The sequence below is a fragment of the Littorina saxatilis genome, linkage group LG8 (genome assembly GCF_037325665.1).
Source record: "Littorina saxatilis isolate snail1 linkage group LG8, US_GU_Lsax_2.0, whole genome shotgun sequence".
Lineage (NCBI taxonomy): Eukaryota > Metazoa > Mollusca > Gastropoda > Littorinimorpha > Littorinidae > Littorina > Littorina saxatilis.
Window position 1 is genome coordinate 5739654 of NC_090252.1, and position 27716 is coordinate 5767369.

General features: G+C 41.7%; 2 protein-coding genes across 2 annotated transcripts in view; one reads left to right on the plus strand and one right to left on the minus strand.

The window, feature by feature from the left end:
- LOC138972601 (amyloid-beta precursor-like protein) overlaps positions 1 to 14573 on the minus strand; it is a 66878-nt gene extending 52305 nt beyond the window's left edge. Inside the window, exons 1-3 of the mRNA XM_070345254.1 lie at positions 14407 to 14573; positions 8955 to 9104; positions 8066 to 8189 (exon numbers count right to left, since the gene is read on the minus strand). Of these exons, the coding sequence (XP_070201355.1) occupies positions 8066 to 8189; positions 8955 to 9104; positions 14407 to 14460 (328 nt within the window). The 5' untranslated portion in view covers positions 14461 to 14573. The remainder of the gene's footprint in view (positions 1 to 8065; positions 8190 to 8954; positions 9105 to 14406) is intronic.
- A 174-nt stretch (positions 14574 to 14747) lies between these two features.
- Positions 14748 to 27716, plus strand: part of LOC138972602 (sialin-like) — a 31895-nt gene continuing 18926 nt past the window's right edge. The window contains exons 1-7 of the mRNA XM_070345255.1: positions 14748 to 14927; positions 17646 to 17857; positions 21389 to 21477; positions 21807 to 21900; positions 24535 to 24680; positions 26280 to 26367; positions 27387 to 27476. Of these exons, the coding sequence (XP_070201356.1) occupies positions 17665 to 17857; positions 21389 to 21477; positions 21807 to 21900; positions 24535 to 24680; positions 26280 to 26367; positions 27387 to 27476 (700 nt within the window). The 5' untranslated portion in view covers positions 14748 to 14927; positions 17646 to 17664. The remainder of the gene's footprint in view (positions 14928 to 17645; positions 17858 to 21388; positions 21478 to 21806; positions 21901 to 24534; positions 24681 to 26279; positions 26368 to 27386; positions 27477 to 27716) is intronic.

Below are 27716 nucleotides of genomic sequence, written 5' to 3' on the forward strand. Positions count from 1 at the left end.
TGGGGGTAAATCTACACGTCGTCAACCACACTCACAATGAATGATGCCGTCTATTTGTGAGAAAAAAATTAGTGCGAAACAATCCAGCACAATAACCTCAGTTCAAAGTGTGTCAAATGATAAATCGCAAAGATGTAACCACAAAAAAAATGTCTTCAGGCAATTGAATTTTAACGTTAATCATTTTTCTTAATGTCTAATCTTCTAAATGGATACAAATAGGTCTAACTAAACATGAGGGGTTAAAATAAGCATCAAAGTTTGTTATCAAAAGATCTAGATTAAGAAGGCTAATTGCTATTGTAATTCAATCAAGTTTGAGTTTCAATGAAACAGATCCTGTGATTGGTCAGAATGCCCCAACTCATTAAAAATTACTGGTCATTAATTGTCGATAACCACTCGCTAAAAAATCCATTAACAACCTGCTGGCGAGGCGCATTGATACAGCCTCAACTAGTCTCGGTTAGCTTTGAGGGTCATTTTACAAGTAAGAAATATGAATGCCAACGAAATACCGAGACCATAAGGTATGCAAAGTGATGACGTCGAATACGTGACGTAAGTTGATGCATGAATTCTTCCGGACTACGTCAGTCAATTCCAAAGATCGCTTTTGTGATAAAAAGAATTTGTTTTAGAGTTTGCTGTCCAGAAACCCGTCAAAAAAGAAGGGAAAATGTGTGTGAAAGAAAACAAAACAGGAGCAGAGTGATACGATAGGAATACAGAGACATATTTCTTGGGACTTGACCCTTGCAGGTAGGTGGACTGAAAGTAGTGTGTGAACAGAACAGAACCAATTCTGTCTGTTTACAACCGCACGAAAGCAGGAAAGAGATCGTCGTCAGATTGAATTACAATAACATTAACATGCTTCCATTTGAAACTTCGAGGTCTTCATCGTGGATTGACGCCCTCCCAAAGTCTAATTGAAACCCTCCGTCGCTTCGCTCCGTCGGCCTTCAATTAGCTTTTGTCGGGCGTCAATCCCCGATGAAGACCTCTAAGTTTTGAATGGAAGCATGTTAATGTGTAATTAAAACAAAATTTCCTGTCAACATCATGTGCAGCAAGACTAAAAACCTCTTCATCAAAACTCCCAGGTATGTTGCTACAGAGTCCGCTCCCTACCAAGTATGATAGGACATCTGACCCACACCTGATCATGTGAATCGGAAATTTGAGGTATTTAATCAGACTACAGTGGCAACCCCCCCCCCCCCCCCCAATTAAGACCTTTCCATTTTAAGACCTAACTTTTTCAGACTGTACATCACCTCTGTAAATTTACCTCCATTTTAAGACGCCCTCCTTTTTGAGACCTGATTTTGTTTTCCGGCGGAGGGAAGGCTAGAGCTACAGAGACGTACACGTCTATATATATTTTAACTCAGTGGCTAGAGCTAACCAATCAGTATGCGCGATAAGAAAAGTCTGGCGCGAGTCGTTTGCTTGTCACGGCTGAGTCGGGCAGTGCTCAACTGGGTTTTGGAGTATGGCGCGAGTCGTTCACGAGTCTGGCGCGAGTCACTGGGGCTGTTCACATGGCAGACTTTTCCCCCGATTCGGCCTCAACGACTCGGGAGCGATTCTCAAACGACTAAAGTTGGTCACAAGTTGGTTGCAAGTCTGCCATGTGAACAGCACTTAAGGATACCCCTGAACTTCACACCACTCAACCCATTCCCCTTGTTCCCTCACTCGCTGGCCCTCCTAATCTCATACTTGTTTCTCAAGTCAAAAGATTAGAGACAACCATGTGTGTCAGCTACACTAATGATACCAGCCATGCTATCTGTGCCCATATTCACAATACACGCAGGTCTTTCCGGCATACAGTCATTTATTCACTGCAACAAATCTGTCGACCGGCTTTTAGCTGTAATGAGAGAATTTTTCCACTTGGACACATCTATGGAGACCCACAAATCAATATATATAGTGCTGCTGCATTCTGTGCTGATTTTTTGTATGGATTAATGTTGTAACCGACACCACTGTCAACATGCACAATTCATTCAGCAAACAATTCCCACATTGCGCAGAACCAATGCCGGTTTTTGGCGTGTGGCTAAATGGATGGATACCGTTTTTCCATTCCCATGTAAATTTAAGCCTCATAGACAGATCTGTGATGGTGTACTTCTAAAGCAGGAAAAAACACAACACAGTTTTAAATTTAACACCTCCAAAACTTTGAAAAAAATTGGGTCTTAAAAAGGAGGGATCGAGTCTTAAAATGAAAGTAAATTAACCAATGTATAACATGAACAGGAAATGTTAATAACTAAGGTCTTAATAGGGGAGGGGGGCAGGTCTTACAACAATGGCCAGGTCTTAAAATGGGGGTTCCATGTTACAGTACTCTAACATTTTTGGCAACCTACAGCGTGGTGTCATTGTCACCACTGCGCTAGCCATGGGGTACACTCTCTGCACTCAAGATAAGCCCCTTATCAAAACATTTGACCCCACATTAGCTCACTACAGATTAACTTCACCCCAAGACCACACTAGATTAACAGCAGATCAAATCACCAAAGAGCTCCAACAAGCCCTAAAGTCTCTGACTTCAAATCACCGCAAACCATTCTCTGACCAACCAAGCCAGAGTTCTTGTTTAGCTCGATCAACTAACTGCGTCAACAAGAAAGTGACCTTTCCTTTCAACGTTAGGCCAGCCAACCATGCTCTTCTAGTCCAACCAGTTTAGCTTACTGTGTCAACAGGAGGGCGACCATTCCTTTGAACAGGAAGACAGCCCGCTTATTACATTACTGAGCCCGACTAGAGTTTAGACTAACTGCGTCAACACTAAAATGATACTCCTTAGCGGCAAGAATGTTGTGTCAACAAAAGGGGTGGCTGTACCCTTCCCACCCCACACCCTTACAGCGATAGAGCAAGGAGAGAGGCACGAAATAGCCCCATTGTGACAGACACTGCACTCTTTGTTGCCGCCTCTTAAACCCTACATAAAGCACGGCCCCTTTAAAAAGGGCCACACTTATGTGAGGTAAGTAATGGGAAAGTAATGAGTCTTTTTATGCTGAGGGATCTTTGGTCTGAGAGGATTTTGAGAGGAGGGGCCGACTCGGGCATCTTAAAAATGTGGGCCAGACAGAGAAAGTATTGAACTGTGGAGAGCTTCGTCGCTATCAGGGCAAAGCAGTGGCAGGTCTACTATAGCTTATCCCTTCTCTCCAGACCCCGAGTCAACGTTATGTTGTCGCTTCTGTCAATTCAGGTCCGCCAGACTGTTTATTGATCCTGGTGGTCTGTCTGACACTCTGGCAGTCTTCTGGCTTTCTCCTGCCCTGGCTTACCTAATGCTAAGACTTACACATTGTGGTGAAACTATACAGTCACTGGCGGTACTGCCTTAAGCTTGAACCAACAAACAGAATGAATGCCACAACCCCAATGTTAAACAAAAGGTTATTCATCAGACCAACCTTACATCTGAAGAAAAAAAAGTGTATAGACAATTGCTCAACCCTTAAGTTTAACTGCCAGTGAGTATTACCTCAAAATGAAAGGGTTTTACTTTTAAACATTATAATTCACAACTGTTGCAAAGCTGGAATATTCAACATCTTTGATCTTGTGTAAATAATATTCCATACACTTCACAGCGATGGAGAAAAACAAAAAAAACCAAGGCATCAGTGTTAGATGTCTGCTGCCTTCAATTCAAAAAGAAGTTCAGTTCACTTGGGTAGTAAATTATGCATAACATACCACTACCAGCCTCTAGCTTCACAGTGCTTCAGACAGATTACAACAAGGAGGAAGGAAGGTAGAACCAGCACCACCATAAACAACTACTGTTGTTATAGGATCAAACTATATGGGGAAAACAATCAAACTAGGCCAGCCTAGAGCAATGTTAATGTTACTGTTAGGCCATGAAAATCTCTTCCTGTGCTCCGACAGTTGAACCCCTATTTTAAGAGCACCCCCCCCCCCCCCCCCCCCCCCCCCACACACACACACTGAAATACAAATGAACACCCTCCTTTTAGAGATTATACCATTAATAAACATAAATTGACTCTATTTTAAGACTCCCTCCCCCTTCTTTAAAATCTGATTATTGTTTCAGATTGTTGGCGGGAGGGTGCCACTGCCAGCTTCACATTAATTATACGCACATCAACATAAAAATGTCATACATAAGGCTCAGTAACCTGCACCTTGGAGAGGTTTCCCCAAACAAAGGCCGGGAAGAAAAGTAAGAAAAGCAAGCAGAGGGAAGGGGAGTGTTGAAGTGTATCAAACATTTGACATGAAACGCTTCACTGAAGAAAGGAGCGTCCTTTTCAAGTGAGGTACAAGGGGACACTGGCTCTCGCTGGTCAGCTGGTGTCACCACTAGTTATACGCTGCAGTGCTTTTAGCACAAAAACTCCACCTGTCTGGGTGGGGGGTGGGGTGTGGGCGGGAGAATTTCAAAGGAGGAAAACCATTTCCTGCCAACAAAGCAGGCAAGTATGTCACCCAGAACTAATTTTGTCCACAATGAGAGGTCACAGGAAATACCCTGTTTCCAAAACCCAATGAGAAAAGCTATGTCAAATGTAATCAACACTGAACAGCAATACATGTACCTTAAAATACCTTACGGCAACCCCAGGAACACCAGATAAAAGCTATGTCAAATGTAAAACAATACTGGATATTGTCATGCCAAAAAGAACCTTGCGGCAACACAGAGAACATTTACGCCCACTGCTGCAGTGTTTGTAATCAGCCACCCGCACACAACGTTAATCGGACCTTACAATGTGATTTGTCACAAACCAGAAAGTACAGAAATTACCCATTCAACTAACATGAAAGTGATTGAAACATGCATTTCCCATCAGAGTAAATACATTTAGTGTTACTGTGACTGGAATTTCAGAAACAAAGGGAAAATACAGGGAAAAGTTTCTTTTGTTTTGCAACATAAGAAACTGAACAAAAAATACTGCGCAATTGAAACAGGAAATCGCAAAAAGATCATGTGTAACATGTATAAGCTTTTGAATGGTCTGACATTTCAACTTCAAGTGGTAATACACGCGGACCCGTACAAAAACTACAATGTACTGAAGATAGCCCAGAGGGGAGTTCCTATCTCAAGGTACAATACCAAACCCAAAGGGTGAATCTCTCACCTGACCTATGGCAAAACCAGTTTGAGAAGGACAAAAACACCTTCAAGGCAAGCTTTTTTTTGTATACCCCTTTAGAAAGAAAAAAACAACTCCTTCATAACTCAGACACACGGAATTCAACACCAGGGGATTTTCCCCTTTAGAAGTAGAACTAGAAGGAGCTACTCAGACAATTTGACACAACCCTTCTTCTGGAGGGAGAGAGGGGAGGGAAGGGTGGGGGGAAGGTCACTACAACCTAATATGGATGAAACCTAACTTTGATTTTAAACCGGTGGACAAGACACAAAATTAAATTATTTGCTGACAGTGACAAACTCACCCACTGCAATTAGTACAATAGACGATTTTCAAAAATAATAAACAATTGCTTTGTTTTCAAATTCAATGACAATTTACATGTGCCTGCATGTCTTTTGTAATTGTTTCTGCCCATATTGTGCATGTGTAACCATGTGAGATGAATGCGAATAGTTGAATACAGTAGAACCCCTCACAACGACCCCCCTCTCTAAGGACTACCCCGCCACAACGACCCTTTTTTTTTTAACCGATGTGTTTCCTTATATAGTTGTCACCAGTGTAGCGACCACCCCGCTCTAACGTCTAAGGACCGACCTAACAGCTTGTGTAACGACTTTGTCAGACAAAGCCAAGAGTCAGTCAGCGTAACGCATCACTGACAAACCGGTTATAACCCGTTATAACCGTCTTGCGTAAGCAAAGGCACTAATTAACCGCTGAGAGGTGTGATGGTTGGGTGGGCTGAGTAAACATCACAAACCAATCATCGAGAAAACAAACTCACGTGACCAACACACACCGTTCAATTCAGTCAGAATAGACAGTCTTTGGACAGAAGAGCAGTGGAGATCGACATGGCGTCTACAAAGAAAATAAAATATTTAACTCTCGAGAATCGAGTGAATGTTGTGAACAGACACAAAAAGGGAGAAACTGCCATCGCGATTGCAAAAAGTCTTGATGTTGGAAAATCGCAAATTCAAAGAATTATCCAACTCCAAGAAAACATTCTGAAAAAGGTGGGGAAGTGGTGACAAGGCAGTGAACGCACTCACCATGCACTGACATCATACAAAAGCAGCCACACAAACACAGCACAGAGGCAGAGGCAGGTGTGCAGATGCTTTGTGAGAATAAGCGTTGAAAACCAGTTTGAATAAAAAACCAGCAGATAGAGCCGCATGTCATAATCATTCTTCTTGTCTGGCTTTATTGACTGCATGCCGATCTTGTGGCAGTGACTTTTCACTCTTCAGTCGGACTGTACACAAACCGCTCTCACTCTCCCTCACTGACTACCCTAAGCGCTGACAACTGATGTTTGGAAGAGTACGCCTCTCTATTTCTCTCCAATGCTCTTTCTGCTGACTTCAGTGACACCGGACACCCCACTGAGTTTAGCCAGCTACCCCCCCCCCCTCTCTCTCTCTCTCTCTCTCTCTCTCTCTCCCCCCAGCCATGTACTGTTTGGTGCTGTGGCCAGAGAGGTGTCACCGGCTAATTGAGGCCAGCTGCACTGTTCACTCAGAGCAAAACTAGTTGACTGTGTCTAACTTTTGACAAAGCAACACAACTGAAGGGTTCACAGATTAGGTAACCGACTCACTGGTCAAGGCTGCAGGGAAACAAGAGTATCTTTTCAATGAAAGAGGTTACACACAGATACGCGATGCTGAGAACGGTGGCCGATTTTTCACTCTCTTTCTCGGAGGGCCTTCATCATTGCAGGGACTGCTGTAAAGAAATGCTTGCTCAGAAACTAACTCTTTTTGCATTGAAACATGCACCAGAACTGGTGGACACCATCGACAATGTCAAACATGAAATCGAAGCAGTTTGCTTGAGGAAACGGTCGTCAGCAACTCAAACTTCTCTGTTTTCTTTTTTTAAGAAAATCTGAGGTGACTTTCTTTGTGGCCCCGCCCCCTCCCTCTGTAAGGACCCCCCTCCATAAGGACCGATTTTTGTCAACATTTTCAAGGTCGCTAGAGAGGGGTTCTACTGTACTGACCGATACCCCAAAAGACATTCTTGTGCTGTGCTCTGTGAGAGGTGTTTTCTTTGTGCTTAATATTATTTTGTTTGGACCTAGCTATTGATGTGTACATTGTTGTTAAACAGTTGTTTGTTGTATGTTTACCAGGGTTTGCTAGTGTGTGATAGGGTTCGTGTCCGTCTGAAGATGTTAGTTTCTTTGTTAGTCCTGTGTTGACAACTCTTCGACAAGCACTTAGAACTGTACCCACGGAATACGCGCTATATAAGCTTCATATTGATAGATATTGATTGATACACCCGAAGGGTCGCACACGGTGTCTGTGCATGAGTGTGAATAGTTGAATACTGACCTAAACACCTGAAGGGTCGGACGCGGTGTGTGTGCATGAGTGTGAATAGTTGAGTACTGACCTATACACCTGAAGGGTCGCACACGGTGTGTGTGCATGAGTGTGAATAGTTAAGTACTGACCGATACACTCGAAGGGTCGCACACGGTGTGTGTGCATGAGTGTGAATAGTTAAGTACTGACCGATACACTCGAAGGGTCGGACGCGGTTTGTGTGCATGATTGTGAATAGTTTAATTAATACTGACCTATACACCTGAAGGGTCGGACGCGGTTTGTGTGCATGATTGTGAATAGTTTAATACTGACCTATAAACCTGAAGGGTCGGACGCGGTTTGTGTGCATGATTGTGAATAGTTTAATTAATACTGACCTATACACCTGAAGGGTCGGACGCGGTGTGTGCAGTGTGTTGCCGTTGATTCTGCCCATATTGTGCATGCAAAAGAACACACACGTGTACATGAATGTGAATAGTTGAATAGTGACCGCTGGGAACGCAGAAGAAGAAGAAAAAGAATACTGACCGATACACCTGAAGGGTCGGACGCGGTGTGTGTGCAGCGTGTTGCCGTTGAGAGAGGGCCAGCCAGGGATGGTCACCAGGTACGCTGCCTCCACCACATTGGTGATGTTGTGGTTGGGGTACATCTGAACACACACACACAAACATTGACACATGTATGTATTGACATTCATCAACATTACTCAATACAATTCAAAAACGTCTCCTGTAAGAATAAAAAAATGGTAGGTAATTGGAACGTTTACTATTGACAAAACAAAACGTATAAGACCCCTGTAAGACCTTGACTTTTGGGGAGCAGTAGAAGCCCCACTTCTAGGATACCTTGGTTTACGATCACCCACCCCCATGACCCTGCTTTGTTCTCTTCTCCCTCCAGAGTCCAATGAAAGACCCCGACAAAAAAATCTCAGAAAGTTCGTTAAAAAGAGAAAGATTATCATATTTTTAAGTTAAAACGAGCGAATGAGAAGAAGAAGAAGATATTTTAAAGTTAAAATGGAGGTCAATTCACACATTTTCATTCATAAACAGAAAATGTGAAAGAACAAGGTTTTAAATGGGAGGAAATCTTAAAACAGGGACAGGGATCACAGATGGCATGAGTTGACTTTGAGTTTAACTAGTTTAAGTTGACTTAAAACTGGTAAAATACCAGAAACGTCCAGTTAACTAAATGCCATGTCTGAATTATTCTTCTTCTTCGTTCATGGGCTTAGAGTAACTTAGACTCCCATGTTCACTCATGTTTTTAGCACGAGTGGATTTTTTACGTGTATGACCGTTTTTACCCCGCCATTCAGGCAGCCATACGCTGCTTTCGAGGGAGATGTCTGAATTATGACATTCATCAGAATATAATTATAAGTTGCAGGTGAGACAGTACTCACTTTTCTACAGTAATTCAGGATGGGTCGCTTGTCATCCCAGCATTCCTTCGTCGTCTCATCGCTGATCCAGTCATTGACGCCTTTGTGCATTGCTGGTTTGCCACAGATGAAGGCCACCATTGGCTCATGGTCATTCTGTGTGGCTAACACCTGCACATCAGAAAAATGCTGATCACTTTTGTCATTGCAACAGCATGAGGCCAGAGAGCATTCAAACCCTGCCGAAAGTATACCCATAACATTTAATTTACAAAGATGATCAAATTCTTTAAAAACATAATCAAATTCTGGTGCTAGAACATTTACCTAATCAGCACACAAAAAATGATACGGGTAATCCAAGACCATTAAACTGCACAACACAAAAAAAGACAGGGCTTTACCCCTGTTTCCCTCAATTACCACATTCAAATCTCTTCCGCAATTTTTTTGCAACACTCTTGCAACTTGTAAGAATGAACATACATGTATGCAACTCCACAGTCCATCCTCACTAGAATGATTTGGTATAATGCACGCTGTGACTCTGTACAGCTAAGACTCTATGTCTATGAGAGGGAGGGGAGAAAAATTAAGAAAAACTAACTTCAAGTTCAACAAAATGTAAACTACTAAACAAACTAAATGTTCACCTGCTGGCAGTTTTCAGGGTGAATCTAAAAAGTGTGTTGCATGATATGCTTTTACACTAATTATAGTGGTTTTGTCTTTCGTTTGTTCCTGGGCAATTCAGACAAAGTACAACTTTTGAATCATAATCTCCTCCAGCCATATGGGCAGCTTGTCAGTGACACAAGTCAACCACACAGTATTATGTCAAAGTTGCTGGCAGGTTAAAATAAGCATCCTTCAGGACTGTGTCTCAACAATCCAGGTGCACAGGGTAGGAAGGGCCTCCAGGGAGTATGGCCTCATGACCTGGCTGGCAACCCAAAATATTGTTTTGAACTTTTTTCCTCACCCCAACCTTGGGGCCAAATACAGGACCAGTAACTTGAGTAAGATGAATACTAATAATACTGGTTTGCAATGAACCAGGTAATATTATATTAATAGGCCATAAAATATAAAATGTATAACCCAATCCCTCTTCAAAAACAGCCCTGAGGGGTTCCTACAAGTACCGAACTAGTACTGTGCATCTGACTGCGTGTGATTGTGACATAATCAATGCCAACAAAGAAACACAGTTTTCACACCATTAATATTATTGATCTCCCAAGCCTAGCACATAAAATCAAATCATTGTGAGGCATGCAACCTCCATTAATTTCTTTCTCTTGCAAAAAAAGGCAACAACTGTTAGACTCAATACTTCACAATATTCCAGCTGTTGCATTCATTGTGTTTCCCTTGCATGGCTAAGCCTGTTCATTTACATGCAAGTGTGACTGTCAGACACACTTCAACAGCCAAAGGGTTGTTTTCCAATAACGTTTGAGCACAGTAACAAGGATGCTTGGCTCTTCATTTGTCTGTAACAGTGCAAGTGTAACTTGTAAATTTTTAACATATTATAATTACCTCATAATAAACAAGTCACATAACATACATGTGCTTAAATTAGTACTCAACAAGAGGCGAAGCCATCAAGGCTCACGTAAGAAATCGACAAACAGTAACACACACACACACACACACACACACACAAACACAAAGAGCATAGGTGAAACTGTGCAAGAAAGCGAAACACTAGATCTAGATCTATCTGTCTGTCTGCATGTAGCCTACTTACAGGGACACGACTGCCAACTAGTCTCGGCCCGCTCAAAATAATAATGACCGAGACTTTCAGTACTTCCTTCGCGTGACGTCTAACCCTCTTACGTCATAATGTGACGTCAATGTAATGTGACGTCTTCAAATGTTAGAGTTTCTACCACAGACATACACACGCACGCACGCACATACGCACAGACAGACAAAGTTAAGATCGCATAGGCTACACTTACGTGAGCCAAAAATAGCCACATTAAATTGAAGAGGTAGAGATCTATGTCATTGTCAAACAAAACACACAACATTCATGAGTATGATAGGGCCCCCAAAAAAAAAAGTCTGTTTACGGTAACCCGACCGACCCTATTTTTTTCGCGCGACCCTAGACTTTTTTTTGGCATTTGGGAAAAAAACAAAACAAAAAAACTTTTGGTTTTTTTAGCAAAATACCGTAAAAATATGGGGTTTTTTTGGGGAAAAAAAAATCCCGACCTACCGACCCTATTTTTTTGGCCTATGTTACCGTAAACAGACCTTTTTTTTTTGGCCTAGATAGATCCAGGCAATCCTATGATGAATCTGTTCTACATCAGTACATGATCATGATATATATTAACAAGAAGGGCAAAGCCCATACGACTCACATGCTTGACCTAAACCTAGCAATGACATCATACACTAAGAACTGCTTTACACATTTTTCCTACCAAAATACATGTGACCTTGACCCAAGGTCAAGGTCATCCAAGGTCATGCAACACAAAGCTGTTAATTCAAGACATAGGAAGTACAATGGTGCTTATTGGCTCTTTCTACCATGAGATATGGTCACTTTTAGTGGTTCACTACCTTATTTTGGTCACATTTCATAAGGGTCAAAGTGACCTTGACCTTGATCATATGTGACCAAATGTGTCTCATGATGAAAGCATAACATGTGCCCCACATAATTTTTAAGTTTGAAACAGTTATTTTCCATAGTTCAGGGTCAAGGTCACTTCAAAATATGTATACAATCCAACTTTGAAGAGCTCCTGTGACCTTGACCTTGAAACAAGGTAAACCAAACTGGTATCAAAAGATGGGGCTTACTTTGCCCTATATATCATATATCTATAGGTGAGGTATTCAATCTCAAAAACTTCAGAGAAAATGTGAAAAATGTGAAAAATAGCTGTTTTTTAGACAACATTTATGGCCCCTGCGACCTTGACCTTGAGGCAAGGTCAAGATGCTATGTATGTTTTTTGGGGCCTTGTCATCATACACCATCTTGCCAAATTTGGTACTGATAGACTGAATAGTGTCCAAGAAATATCCAACGTTAAAGTTTTCCAGACGGACGGACGGACGTCCGGACGTCCGGACGTCCGAACGTCCGGACGACTCGGGTGAGTACATAGACTCACTTTTGCTTCGCATGTGAGTCAATAATATGAATGTTATTGGTACAATTAATTATATAAATTATAATAGTTGGTCTAGAATGTAAGTGAACAACCTGCGCAGGTAAGAGTTGTTCAGCAGTATACTATTATTACTATATTCTTTTTACTGACATGTGATGTATGCATAGATCTGCAAGAGTCACTCAAAGTCAAAGATCATAAAGATCCATCAGTGTATCAGACTCAGAGGTTCAAGTCACCCGGTGGCTGAACAGCACCAAGCACTCTAAATGTAAGTGTAACAGCTCTAGCAAAGAGGTCAAGTCGGGGGGAAACCTGATCCATGTCTATGCATACCATTACAGTTTATACTGACACAGCCAATCTCACCAGACAGTCTGTGTCTGTCTCACCAGCCCTGAGAGTGACAAGACTGACTTGTGCACAGTGCTCTACTACAGGTACACAGGGACACGCCCAGCAAGTTGAGTTGGCTACAGTCTTAACAGGAAATGTGATACTGATAGTAATACTAGTGATAAGCCACAGTCTTGCTTGAATGACAAAGACTAGACAGTGTGAGGGTTGGAAAATAGAGTTGGAGAAGGAAGGGTTGACACTCGACACATTTAAGTCAGGTGGGATTTTAACTTCACAAATTTACCAAAAGTTTAAGGAAAAGTACAACTGCGAATAAATATAAAAGTGAAATCAAGATTTCATGTGCTGAACAATCATCATTATCATCAGTAACACTAACTATACTGTCATAATGTGATTGTGATGCAATTTATGTCTGAACGGAAACCAATTCCTAACCTATGCACAAGCCTATCTCATAGATCTCACTTATATTAATATTAGTCCGTAAATTAGTGTCAATAATTTACTTAAATGAAACTGACCGCTGTACGACTATTTTTACTTTTTGTTAGGTCTCTGAAACTGAAAGAGAAGCAGTTTTTTATGAAAACCTCGATCACACAAAGATCTCAGTAATTAATTCACTCAGAACGGCTATCATTATCAATATATTATATTTATACATGTTCTAAGGACGGTACAGCTAGGCAAGATGTTCTAAGGTACAGCTAGGCAAGCACACTTTGGCTAACTCACATTAGCAATGTTAATTAAGGAATTCCCGATCAATCGACACACCGTACCACTACCATGCAGGCCTTGTAGATTGTAATGTATTTTGTATGACTTATAGTCATACAAATTAATATATTATCACTATGACTGACTGAGAATGACTCAGTATGAGGATCAATTCTGAAGCACTTAAATCAGAAACCTTGCAATCTAATTTACGCATGCATGAAGCCTTTGTTAATTCTCCCACTCACAAGCCTATCCCTTTCTCTCTCACCTGCCTAACACTAACAGTAACACATTTGAATCATACTGTTCACACACCTTACTTAGGACACCTACTCACATTATAAAAATACATTTAATCATGATATTGAACGCCTTTAGATCCCTCTCTTAGGCCAAAAAAAAAGGTCTGTTTACGGTAACATAGGCCAAAAAAATAGGGTCGGTAGGTCGGGATTTTTTTTCTTCTCCAAAAAAACATATTTTTACGTTATCTTTTGGTTTTTGTTGTTGTTTTTTTCCCAAATGCCAAAACAAAGTCTAGGGTCGCGCGAAAAAAATAGGGTCGGTCGGGTTACCGTAAACAGACTATTTTTTTTTTGGCCTTAAATAATGGAAGATCCATGTATCCTATTGTTACCAAAGCCAGTTGCGTCATCTTGTGGTGTTCTGGAACTATAGAGTTAATCATAATTTATAATGGCATCAAAACTAGAACAAAAGGGTCAGTTACTGAGTTAGTGAGTTACCGAGAAATGTTTTGGTGCCAAGGCATTTGAGTCTTTTGACTGACTATTACTAATACTAGGAGTATTAGTATAAAAGCAGTACAAATAATCTTGTCTGAAATGCTGCCTGAACAAAGACTAAAAAAACCTTCTGTCTAGAATCACTGCAGCAACACTTACACTAGTACAAGTCCACTAGTACTAATTTCATGCTCTGTGGTCAAAAGTAGTATTGTAACTTTAAACTTGTATACTACTTCAGTACTTGGGTAAAGACCATTGTATTAACAAAGTAAAAAAGATGTGAGAAATCAACTGCGATTGTCACAAAAGGGATATGGCTAAAGAGTAAAACTAGCCGGCTGCGATCGTGGGAGACAGCAGCCAGTGAAGGTTGACAAATTCCTTCAGCATCCACTCATTCATCTCAGAGCAATGGCCAATGCAGGCACTGAGGCAGCGATCTCAGGTCAGTTCAAATGTGACTGTTGGTTCCATCTAAACAATACTAACCTGAGCGATGCCACATAGGAGGCACAAAACAAAGTATCCACTCAGAGTGCCCATAGCTCACGATCACAACTCCACAGTTACTTCCAAAATAGAGACGAAATGAGAATGGTGCTGTACTCAGAGAGCTGCAGTAACTACAAAATGTCGGACACGGAGTGAGCTCACTACGACTTCCTCGCGTGTCCTCGCCTGCGATTGGCTACGCTTGTGCTGCGCCAGCCTTATTATGCTGATAATGGAAAAACCTGGAAGCGATGCCGTGGGTCAAAATCGATAATCAGCATGTGTTTAATGGGATTTCGTGATTCTATGCAAGCTTTGTGATCGGAGCCAGTACCTATTTTGTGGAAAGTTACAATACGAACTCAACAATATTCTTTATTTTGAGCAGGTGGTTGTCCAAAGGTGCGACCAATGAAACACTGTCTTACAAAGGAGCGTTAGGAATGTGAGACAAAGTAATGCGATGCACGCGGGTTGCCACCGACGCATCAAGCGATTTGACTGAAGCAGAGAAACAGGTGCGAGCGCTCAGTGTTGTGTTTTATATTTTTCTGCATTGTTATACTTTTGATTTATGCACTCACAGGTTGAGCATCCTTTTTGCGTCTTTGCAAGTGATCAAACAGATTTCCGAAAAGTGTTTACAGGCTGGACTTCCAGTTTCACTTTCGAGTCACGTCAAAGACTGAAAGAGAGGTCAGAATCGCGGATGCATTACACCATATTGTTACATTTCCCGTGATGATGTCGGGGCACACGAAGTTAGTGGACAGGTTTTACTCATCTTTGGTTTTCAATCTGGGTCGCTATTGCATTTTTTTTATCATCGAGCATTTGGAATGTGCTTGAATTAGAAGAGGCGTGTGTCAATGATATATGACATGACGTGGCAAAAGGCCATGCTATTGTCACTGTCAGACATGGATGCTGATTCAGTGGAGTTTACCGCATAAAAAACCCAAACCAATACCGCTGTTATAGTTTCATTGAAATGGACGCTGCTTTCCTTCACAATTTTACAGCAATGCAGTCTGCCAACATGGAAAGCAACATAATTATTAATTAGTAGGGCCAGACCGGCATGTAATAATATGGATCATAATGGATATATATATCTTCTTCTTCTTCTTCCGTAGAGGACTGGGTTCTTGCGAACGTCTCAGAGTCCTGCGAATATATATATTATATATTTCTGAAGAAATAACGCCCAAGTGTGCTTTGCCTTTGAAACAATTGTATTCGCCACTGTGACCCTCTCTGGATAACTGCAAACAACCATATGATGTGACCCTCCACCACGAAATGAGTCGCATGTCACCTTTGCATAATTTTCATATTTTTACATTTTCCTAAAGAGTTTGTTATGCTCTATCCAGTGGTAAAAACCGTTTTAGAAAAGAGCGAAAACTGTTGAGTTATAAGCATGTGACTAAGGTGACCCTCACGCTGTTACCAGACACTCCCTGGACTTATATTGAGCCTAGCGCAGAACCGCGCGAGGTGACATGCGACTCATTTCGTGGTGGAGGGTCACATATAGACACATGCACATTGAGCCACACAACCACTTACTGGCAGCTGGTGTACATGCAGTCAAAATGTAATGCTTACAATGGGGTAATATTTGTGCACATGCAGAAACAGCTGGCCAGACAATAAATTGCCATATCATTATCAGTCACCTAGCTAAGACAGTACAGTAATTGTTACAGTATATCAAAAAAATACACAATCCATAAATAGAATCCAGGTCTCAACATGAACGCAATCACCTTCTTTCCCCAGTCTACTTGAGTAATACTGTTCTAATAATATGAATGTAGGACTGTGGTAAGATTAAGAAGATTCTTTATACACACCCCTTGCCTTTCTCAAACCCTCCGACGTACCCCTGCCAGCCATCCCTTGCAGATGCCTTAATCTCAAGACCTGTTAATGGTGCTTGGCGGCTTGGATATGACAAAAACAAGTTAAAAACAAAAAAATACTCACACAGCATTTGGAGAAGAAAGAAAAAAGAGTATCCGAATGCTTTTGAATACGAGCTGTCCCCTCGATGATGGAAAAGTGTATCGTTTTCCTGTAACGTCTGTGAAATCGAGGTTTGTAAAAAAAAAAATTTGATTTTTTTTTTGTTTTTTTTTTGATGAGTCAAAAATAATAAAGTTCTTACTTCTAGGGTCCAGAGGAAAAAATAGGGTTGGTTATGGAATCTGAAACAATGAATTTATTATTTATTAAAGCATGAGATCACCATTTAAACCACCTCCACAACACAACCCCACATTCCCTTCCCCTGAGCGAAACTTGGCATACAAACAATTTCCTAATTTGCCAGTTAAATCACTCATTTTTGTTCCTCTAAGCCACAACACTGTTCATGCATGCCAAATTCTGGTTTCAAATTATTTGGAGGACACATCCATCACAGCCCAACCCCAGATACCCTCCCTGTCTAACTGAAAATTAAAGAAAAAGGAAAGGAAAGATCATCTAAAAAAGGCATACAGTAGAACACCCCTTCGAAGACCTTCAAAGATCTGAGAAGATCAGGTCTTAACAAGAGGCGAAGCCTTCAAGGCTCACGTAAGAAATCGACAAACAGTAACACAAACTCAATCACTCCATCACACATACACACACACACACACACACACACACACACACAAACACACACACACACACACACACACACACACACACACACACACACACACACACAGAAAGAGCATAGGTGAAACTGTGCAAGAAAGCGAGACACTAGATCTAGATCTGTCTGTCTGCATGTAGCCTACTCAGAGACTATAGAGTGTATACTCTATAGTCTCTGGCCTACTTACAGGGACACGACTGCCAACTAGTCTCGGCCCGCTCAAAATAATAATGACCGAGACTTTCAGTACTTCCTTCGCGTGACGTCTAACCCTCTTACGTCATAATGTGACGTCAATGTAATGTGACGTCTTCAAATGTTAGAGTTTCTACCACAGACATACACACGCACGCACATATGCACGCACGCACAGACAGACAAAGTTACGATCGCATAGGCTACACTTACGTGAGCCAAAAAGGAGGAGTCTCAAAATGGATGTCACGTCAGTGTACAGAGGCTGCGACTTCGAGTATTAACAGAAATTCGAAAAAGCAAGTCGGGGGTCGATCTGAACTGAGTGGCTCATTGTTTGTTTGTAACCCAAGATTTTTTCTAACATCTGTCAAAATGTTTATTGCAGACACTCCCCCTAGCTGCCAATGGAGCCAGACGGTGAAAATGCACGGTTGACTTCAACCACTGCTGATCAATATGCAGCAGCATCTGCCGCCAGTCAACCGGCCTTCAGCCATGAAACCAATGAGGGATCAGTTCTCCAAGATCTGAAGGCGTCCAGATGGTGGCCCGTACCCAAACGTTACGTCCTGGCCTTGTTAGCATTTTTAGGATTTGGTGAGATTTAGTGTTGTGGTGTGCTCACCAGTACAGGGGACCCCCCTCTTTTAGAAGACCCCCCCCACTTCCAAATTTAAGACTCCCTCCCTTGTAAGACCTTGTTTTCTCACTTTCTGTTGATAGCCTCTGTAGATCTACCCCCATTCTTAGACTTTCTGTTGATAGCCTCTGTAGATCTACCTCCATTGTTAGACTTTCTGTTGATAGCCTCTGTAGATCTACCCCCATTCTAAGACTCCCTCCTTTTTAAGACCTTGTTTTCTCAGACTTTCTGTTGATAGCCTCTGTAGATCTACCCCCATTCTAAGACTCCCTCCTTTTTAAGACCTTGTTTTCTCAGACTTTCTGTTGATAGCCTCTGTAGATCTACCCCTATTCTTAGACTTTCTGTTGATAGCCTCTGTAGATCTACCTCCATTCTTAGACTTTCTGTTGATAGCCTCTGTAGATCTACCTCCATTCTTAGACTTTCTGTTGATTACCTCTGTAGATCTACCCCCATTCTTAGACTTTCTGTTGATAGCCTCTGTAGATCTACCCCCATTCTTAGACTTTCTGTTGATAGCCTCTGTAGATCTACCCCTATTCTAAGACTCCCTCGATCTTGTTAAGACCTTGTTTTCTCAGACTTTCTGTTGATAGCCTCTGTAGATCTACCCCCTTTCTAAGACTCCCTGCTTTTTAAGGCCTTGTTTTCTCAGACTTTCTGTTGATAACCTCTGTAGATCTAACCCCATTCTAAGACTCCCTGCTTGTTAAGACCTTGTTTTCTCAGACTTTCTGTTCATAACCTCTGTAGATCTAACCCCTTTCTAAGACTCCCTGCTTGTTAAGACCTGGTTTCTCAGACTTGTTGAGGTCTTACATTGACCGGCACGGTTGGCCTAGTGGTAAGGCGTCCGCCCCGTGATCGGGAGGTCGTGGGTTCGAACCCCGGCCGGGTCATACCTAAGACTGTAAAATTGGCAATCTAGTGGCTGCTCCGCCTGGCGTCTGGCATTATGGGGTTAGTGCTAGGCCTGGTTGGTCCGGTGTCAGAATAATGTGACTGGGTGAGACATGAAGCCTGTGCTGCGACTTCTGTCTTGTGTGTGGCGCACGTTATATGTCAAAGCAGCACCGCCCTGATATGGCCCTTCGTGGTCGGCTGGGCGTTAAGCAAACAAACAAACAAACAAACAAACAAGGTCTTACATTTTAAAAGGGGGGTTCCATTGTACATAATGTAGGTGCAGTTGCACTGAATTTTGATGGTTTATATATAGATCTATGTATAAATTATTGATGGAAAGGGCTTTGGAATATGCTGTGCTTATTGTATAGTCTTTTACAGTAGAATACCTTTAAGATATTGAAGGGAAACATTGATGAGGAATGTTTTGGGCTTCATTTGCTTTTGTATGCATAATATATTAACAGACCTGTGCACATCTACGGTTTCTCCGTAATTTCTCCGATTTTTATATATGCAGAATACGGTTCTACGGATTTTTAATTAAAATTCCGAAATTCCGATGTTTTACTGAAAAAAAATGTTTTGTACTTTTTTTTCCGTTTTAAGATGTTTTGACCAATTAGTTGGCCGTTGCGCTGAAAAGACGTTTTCCGATTTACCGGAAGCGCGCGTGTTCCCAGCATTGAGTCTTTGTTCTTTTTTTCTTTTTTTCTTCTTTTTTTCCAGAAGTCAGAACGTTTAATCGCCAAAAACATGATAGTTCATTGCGATGTGGAGGTTGGGGGAGAAGGAAACAATTTCGATGGCAAGAAAAGCGTTATAATGTACAAATCATGGGGATGGTTCACGGTTTTCATCCCTCACCCGACATGGGAAGTTCCGCGTCAGTTTTTGTATTGTCCGTTTGTTCAGTGTGTAAAGCAAATTAACACAGTTCTTCCGAATGTCTCAGCACAAGCAAAAGCCCCGAATCATACCCAGAGACAACGAATATGCGAAACGAATAGTCATTGCTGTCAACTGAGGTAGAACCTTGTAACGTTTCTGAGCACAGACACTTCTTGTAGCACTGTTCGGAGCTGATCTTTGAACTTGCCTCTGTCGACTGGTGACCCTTGCCGAAGCTTGTTACAGTACTCCTTTTCTTCTTGTAGCATGTGGCGAGCTGCTTGTTTTATCATCCAGTACGTGCCTGGAAGATCGTCGCTGCTGTAGTCTTTGACCAGCACAAAATCGTCTGTTTCGCACAGCAATGACTGATTGTCGCCTGTCTTGTCATGGACCACCCGTCGGAACGAGTTGTTTCTTTGCACATTTTTCACTGCACGCACAGCTGATCGGTCATTCAATCCCGACACATACTCCTTTATGGACGCCAGAGTATAACCCATGTCCACTGCCTTTGTCTCTGACACATCCAGTGTTTGTTTACATCCTTGCTGAAAGCCGGAATCCAAAACAAAAACATCACGTGGCTCAGCGGTCCGTGACAACAATAGCACACCGCCACCTTCACCCTGCCTCGTGTCTTTGTTCTTAGACTTAGTACGTCCAGCGTCTGCGTGGCAACTTGTGATTGAAGTGAAACATGGAAAAGAAAAAAAGAGTGCGAGATTCAGATAGTGAAGAGGAGACACCAGCTCTGTCACCAAAGAAGACAACAGTGTTGATGTTTCACCTTGGCTTGTTAATAAATAGTAATTCCCATTCTACTGCGTCATAGTGTTTCAGTTTGTGTGCTTTGTGGGCAGAATTATGTCTTGAACTGTCGTTACAGCTTACTACTGAAACATTTTAAAAATTACTGAAATTTGGTTTGTTTACTACTGATGAGCGTTTTGATTGTGCACAGGTCTGTATTAATAATGTAACTAATACTTGATAGTTTTATTGTATTTTAAACTCAAAACAGCAGGTCAACGCTCATTTTCTTTCCAAGCACCTAGCCAATATGGAACACACTACCTCTCCCCCTCCGTCAACAACAGTCCCTCGAATCATTCAAATCTGCACTCAAGACATTCCTTTTTTCCAAATAATCCATGCATTCTACACTGCCCACCCCCATCCCACCCTGAATAACTGTACATATTTAATGGTTGATGGTGTGTGTGTGTTGGTGACTTTAAGTCTCTGTGTGTGTGAATGAGTGTATGTGCGCCTTGGGTCGCCTGTTGGTGAGACATGTGCGTGTTACAACTATTCGTATTATTATTATTATTATTATTATATGAGTGTGCATGAGTTGTTAATGCGAAAGAATGTGTATGAGTGCGCCTTGAGTCGCCTTGTGGTGAGATATGTGCGCGTTATAAATTCTCGTATTATTATTATTATTATTATTAAAAGACTGGGAAGAAATATTTGCAAATGGATGACATGACCAGCTCAAATAGTACATGGATAAGGATGGATAATTGTACAGACAGAGATGAGGGGGAAATGTGACAAAAATGTAATATTCTTTAGTATAAGTGTGACTCAGAACTCACATCTAAAAATCTCTTGTGAAGTGTATAATTCTGCTGTAAAATGAAAACAAATTGTGATGATTGCGGACCCTCTTGTTGCAGCCAACATTTATGCCCTGAGAGTGAACCTTAGTGTGGCCATAGTATCCATGACCTCAAACAGGACCAAACTGGTCAATGGAACAATAGTGGTGAGTCCGTCTGAACTCAATAGTGTCTCTCTCTCTCTCTCTCTCTCTCTCTCTCTCTCTCTCTCTCTCTCTCTCTCTCTCTCTCTCTCTCTCTCTCTCTCTCTCTCTCTCTCTTTCTCTTTTTTTCTCTCTCCCCCCTCCCCCCTTCACATTTCTTTCATCTTGTGAATGGGTTGTTTGCCTACACAATAAAGTCAGTGCCTGTGTCTCTCTCCCCCCCCCCCCCCCCTCATCCCCCACACTCCTTGTCTGTTAGTACTGCTGTGCATGCTATGTTTGACCAGAGTTCCCTCCTTTCAGTGCAATTGTATTGTTCTGTTTGGTGGCAGTCCATATTGCCTGATTACCCATGGAGCACGGACCTACAGGGGCAGGTGTTGGCGGCTTTCTTCTATGGCTACATCCTCTCTCAGCTACCTGGAGGTAACGGTTGTTTGTGTGTGTGTTTGTGTTTCTCTGAAATCCTGAAGACAGATCTATGGAAGATGCTTTTCTGGTGGAAAGAAACGTCGACCATCATTTGTCAGAATCTATCATGTTAATTGCTGCATCGTGTGTTAAGGATCAAACCATGCAGTGCACTATCCAAGATAAACTATCAAAAACTGTCCAACTATAATGTGCCTGAAAGAAAATCATTGTGTCCAAAATATCATTGTGCCCGCTGCATCAATGCCAGACATCTGGATGACTTGTCCCACAAGTGCAGCGTAACTTACAGATACAGATACAGAAAACACTGTGCCCAGAGGGAAACTAGCAAGCAGTTCCAAAATAATGTGCCTGAAAGAAAACCATGGTGTCCAAATTGCATTTTGTGCTGGAAAGGAACCCGGCAATAATGTCAAACATGATGTGACGGAAAGGAAACTAGCAAACCATTAAAACTCCCATTATTATCTGCCCAAAGAAAATAAGCTTCCTGACATGCCTGCCCGACAGGAAGCCGACATTCAGGTAGAGCCCAGTTACGTCTTTTGAGAAGCCAGCAAACACTGTACAGATATGGTTGAAAGGAAACCAGCAAGTGTTGTCCAAATGTGCCCCACAGAAAAGCAACAAATGCTGTCTAAATATGCCTTTGAGTAAGACCAACAAACTGTGTTTAAGATTTTCAGACAGCACTAGTTGTCTTATAACTTCAAAGAAATTCAGCAAACACTAGCTGTTCAAGTGTAGGCCTACATGTATCTCCAAGTAAACCAGCGAGCACCGTCCAAACTGTGCTAGAATGCACTGTTCATATGCTGTGGACAGAAAAATGGTAAAACTATCAAAATGTGCTTAAACATTATCCTAGCATGCTGTAAAGTTAAACTGAAACACAGGAAAGTAAAGCTTCATCCACATTTCCCTGAAAGGAAAACAGAACAGACTGTCTAAATATTCCTCAAAGAAAACAGGAGAGTACACTTTTCAGATATGGCCCAAAGAAATCAGGAATTGCTGGACAGGGCAGGAACTGAGGCAAAGCGGACCTTCAATTATCGGGGATTAACAAATGGAGGGCGAGACAGAGGAAAATCATTAAAGTTCTATCAGTGTGCGACAGAGAAGACGACAGCTTTTAGTGGTGTGGGCTGATTGAAAGAGACAGCAGGTCAATGGCAGTGCTTGTCAATCAATGCAGTGCCCCAGTCAGCTAGAGTACATACACGCTAACACGTCTTGCTGTCGTGCAAACACACCCATGCATTCACACACTTTCATGTACACACAAACATATGCACACACAAACACATGTACTTGAGCACATACACGCACACACACACAGCTTGTCAACAGACTGACAATAACAGAGTTGTCTTCTATCTGAGTCCAGGCTTATGAAAAATGTTCTGTTTTCATACATTAGTTCTACGGGAAAATAATCGTTCAATAAACAACAAAGAAGAAGAAAACGGCAACAAACAAACAATGTGTTTGTGTGTAGTGTATTTATTTATACATCAAGGGCACATTGTAAGTTGACAATTCAGGTAAATATACAGGTGCTTCGTATGCAAATATTTACTGGAAGCAAACAGGTTAATACCCCCAATTAAAGACATCCCAACCCCCTCCCCCACCCCTTTTAAGACCTTGCTTTTTCAGATTGTACATAATCTCAGTAACCCCCCGCGGGTTAGGGGGAAGAATTTACCCGATGCTCCCCAGCATGTCGTAAGAGGCGACTAACGGATTCTGTTTCTCCTTTTACCCTTGTTAAGTGTTTCTTGTATAGAATATAGTCAATGTTTGTAAAGATTTTAGTCAAGCAGTATGTAACAAATGTTAAGTCCTTTGTACTGGAAACTTGCATTCTCCCAGTAAGGTCATTGCACTACGTTGCAAGCCCCCGGAGCAATTTTTTGATTAGTGCTTTTGTGAACAAGAAACATTTGACAAGTGGCTCTATCCCATCTCCCCCCTTTCCCTGTCGCGATATAACCTTGAACGGTTGAAAACGACGTTAAACACCAAATAAAGAAAGAAAAAATAACCTCAGGATGTGTACCTCCATTTGAAGACTCCCCACTTGTTAAGACCTGATTGTGTCAGATTCCTTTCAGGTCATAAAAAGGTGTTGAGCTTTACGCGCACATGTACTTCAGCATAAGGCCAACAAACAAAAGTTGTATGTTTTTTCCCGCCGACCCTAGACTTTTTTATTGCATTTGTTGAAAAAAAAAAATGAAAAAAAAGCGTCAAAACGAAAGTAACAGACGGCAGACGACACAAGAGGGATAACCACGCATCCCTTTTGTCTCATTTGTTTTGTAATGTGTTGTCTTTTTCTTTGTATAGTAAATCCAGTCTCTTTGCATCACTGTATAGTTATTTTCTACCCTGACCAAAAAACAAACAAAAAAACCAAAACAATCCCTACATACCTACCCTATTTTTTGTAGCCATGTTACCAGAAACATACAACTTTTTGGGGGGGCCTAAGTGTCTGTCTGTTTGTCTGGTGCATAATAGTAAACTTTCCTGTGATGTGCATCAGACTAACAAAACTGAAAACCAGCATATAATATTCTAACTGCAGAATCCCCATGTTGTTTGTTTCCTATACAGGGTTCCTGTCCAACCGGTTTGGAGGAAAGTACCTGTACGGCGGGGGGATCCTGATGACGGCCATCTTGACCCTGCTGACGCCCGTCTTCACCACCTGGAGTATCTACCTGCTCATCTCCGCCAGGGTCCTGGAGGGCGTCTTTGAGGTAATAGACGATTCCGAAAATAATTCTGTTGGGTTTGTATGGATTGTGAAAGAATGAATACCCTTGCTTTTGTGACAGGGAGACTACCGTCGCCCTTCACAGCAGACTCTGCAGAGTTGTTCGCCTTTGAAGTAGGCAACACCTGTGGATTGTAGAGTTCTGTTTGTGATGGGGTCTGGCGGCTTTTGTCTCTCTGTATGTTCATGGATTCCTTTGCGAATGCATAACAGTTTTTATAGGACTTAGAAATAAGCTCTAAAATTCTCAATCCTGTTTGATTGGACTTCGCCTCCAAAGGTGATTGTGGTGTTTCGGCACTCGGTTACACTTTTACTAGGACAAAAATTGGTGTGGCCATCACTAGCGAGGGGTGCGTCGGAAACACTTGGACAGGAGCATGTTGGAATTTTTAACTCAGTGATTCTTCTTTTTGTTCCGTCATCTTTCTTCTTCTTTTTGTGTGTGTACTAATCTTTTCGTGCCTGAATAAGACCCAAGAGGTTGAAATGTTGCCGTTATTTGTTCCGTGTTCGTCATTTTAACGTGAGTACAGTGCTTTTTGGTCTTTTTGTTGTTCCCTCTCACGGGCAGTCGCCATTGTTTATTTATAAATCCCTGCGCCTTGAATATGTGCGCGATATAAATTGCATAAAATAAGAATAAAAAAATAAAAAAATAAATCCCTGCGCTTAGAACTGTACCCACGGAATACGCGCGATATAAGCCTCATATTGATTGATTGATTGATTGATTGATTGATTGATTGATTGATTGATTGATTGATTGATACTTGTATAACCCATACAAACCCGACAGACTTATTTCTGGAATTCATCTATTGGGTGGCCGAGTGGTAACGCACTTGCGCTCGGAAGCGAGAGGTTGCGTGTTCAGGCCTGGGTCAGGCCGCAATTTTCTCCCCCCTTTCCTAACCTAGGTGGTGGGTTCAAGTGCTAGTCTTTCGGATGAGACGAAAAACCGAGGTCCCTTCGTGTACACTACATTGGGGTGTGCACGTTAAAGATCCCACGATTGACAAAAGGGTCTTTCCTGGCAAAATTGTATAGGCATAGATAAAAATGTCCATCAAATACCCGTGGGACTTCAAATAAAGTAAAAAAATTCCATCTCACACGGCATTAAGTCTCAGGAAACATGAATACACGCATGCAGGAAAAAAAAATATGGGTAGCGCCGTATGTATGGCAGCTCGCTTTCCCCGGGGAGAAAGCAGCCCGAATTTCCATGAGGGTAACCTCACTGGACTGTAAATCTTATCCAATCCAATCCAATCCAATTGGCTATGATCTTTGAAAGGGTATGAAAGAGAAGATGTGTCCTTTTTGGGCAGGTGTCCTCACTTTGCAGGCTCCACTTTCCATTCAAATGTTTCTGCACATGCGTCTTCATACCTATCAAAAAAAAAACTTTCACACTTTCCAGGTTTGTGTTATAATCTTGATGAATTATAATGCTGGTCAGCCGATGTCTGGATTATTGTTGTTAAGCTTGTTCAACCTCAATGTTTGAAATGAAATGTACACACTATGATAAAAACTTCATGGGTAAAATTAACCTGATATATCTTGTTTATTTTAGGGTGTGACCTACCCATCCATCCATGCGATATGGGCCAAGTGGGCCCCACCCCAGGAGAAAACAAGACTGGCCACATTCGCTTTTGCAGGTAGGGGTGTACTTGTCTGTTGACATCATCAAGGTGTAAAAGGTAACACAACTTGTGTAGACTGTAAGAAATGTTGCAAATGGATGATCATCTGTTGGTGTCATTTTCAAGCTGATGTGACATGTAATTAGCACTGAAGGAAAGTTTACTGATTGTTTGTGAATATTCAAGTGTATGTGGGTATATGTTAGAGGTGTGTGTATGTGGGTATATGTTATAGGTGTGTGTATGTGGGTATATGTTAGAGGTGTGTGTATGTGGGTATATGTTATAGGTGTGTGTATGTGGGTATATGTTAGAGGTGTGTGTATGTGGGTATATGTTAGAGGTGTGTGTATGTGGGTATATGTTATAGGTGTGTGTATGTGGGTATATGTTAGAGGTGTGTGTATGTGGGTATATGTTAGAGGTGTGTGTATGTGGGTATATGTTAGAGGTGTGTGTATGTGGGTATATGTTATAGGTGTGTGTATGTGGGTATATGTTAGAGGTGTGTGTATGTGGGTATATGTTATAGGTATGTGTATGTGGGTATATGTTAGAGGTGTGTGTATGTGGGTATATGTTAGAGGTGTGTGTATGTGGGTATATGTTAGAGGTGTGTGTATGTGGGTATATGTTATAGGTATGTGTATGTGGGTATATGTTAGAGGTGTGTGTATGTGGGTATATGTTAGAGGTGTGTGTATGTGGGTATATGTTAGAGGTATGTGTATGTGGGTATATGTTAGAGGTGTGTAACAGTATGGAGCTTGAAATGTTAAAAGGTTTGGAATCTGGGATTAAATAGCAGTTACAGCACTTAAAAAAAAATTATTTAAAAACTAGTTTTTCTGAACAAGAGGGGAATCTTAAAAAAATCAGGCAGAGCGCTGTTTAGAGATCTGATAAACAACAGATTTTAGTTATCAACAAACAAAAGGGAGTTAGCCAAGCAAGGGCCAAATGAGTTCAGTTTGAAAACAACAGTTTTGGGTAAAAGAAATGGTTACAAACATGATTCTTTTTGTATGTGACAGGGTCATACTTTGGTACGGTCATCTCCCTGCCAGCGTCGGGAGCTCTGGCTGACAGTTCTTCAGGCTGGCCCGCCATCTTCTACGTCTTTGGTGAGTTGTGCCTGTAGTCATTGCGCTTCTTCTGTTTGTATATGCAGGTAAAAACCTGTCAAACAACATCTTTTTTTCTGTTGCTTTGAAACTTTAACTTGTAAAATGCTGAAAGTAACCGGTAAAGCTTGATACTTGTGTGACAGAGTGACGCAGTAGTAGCAACAGCTCTACAGATTGAGTTGTTTGCCTGCCAACCTGGAACACTGAGCTATTAAATGGCGTGCTGGATAGACGCCC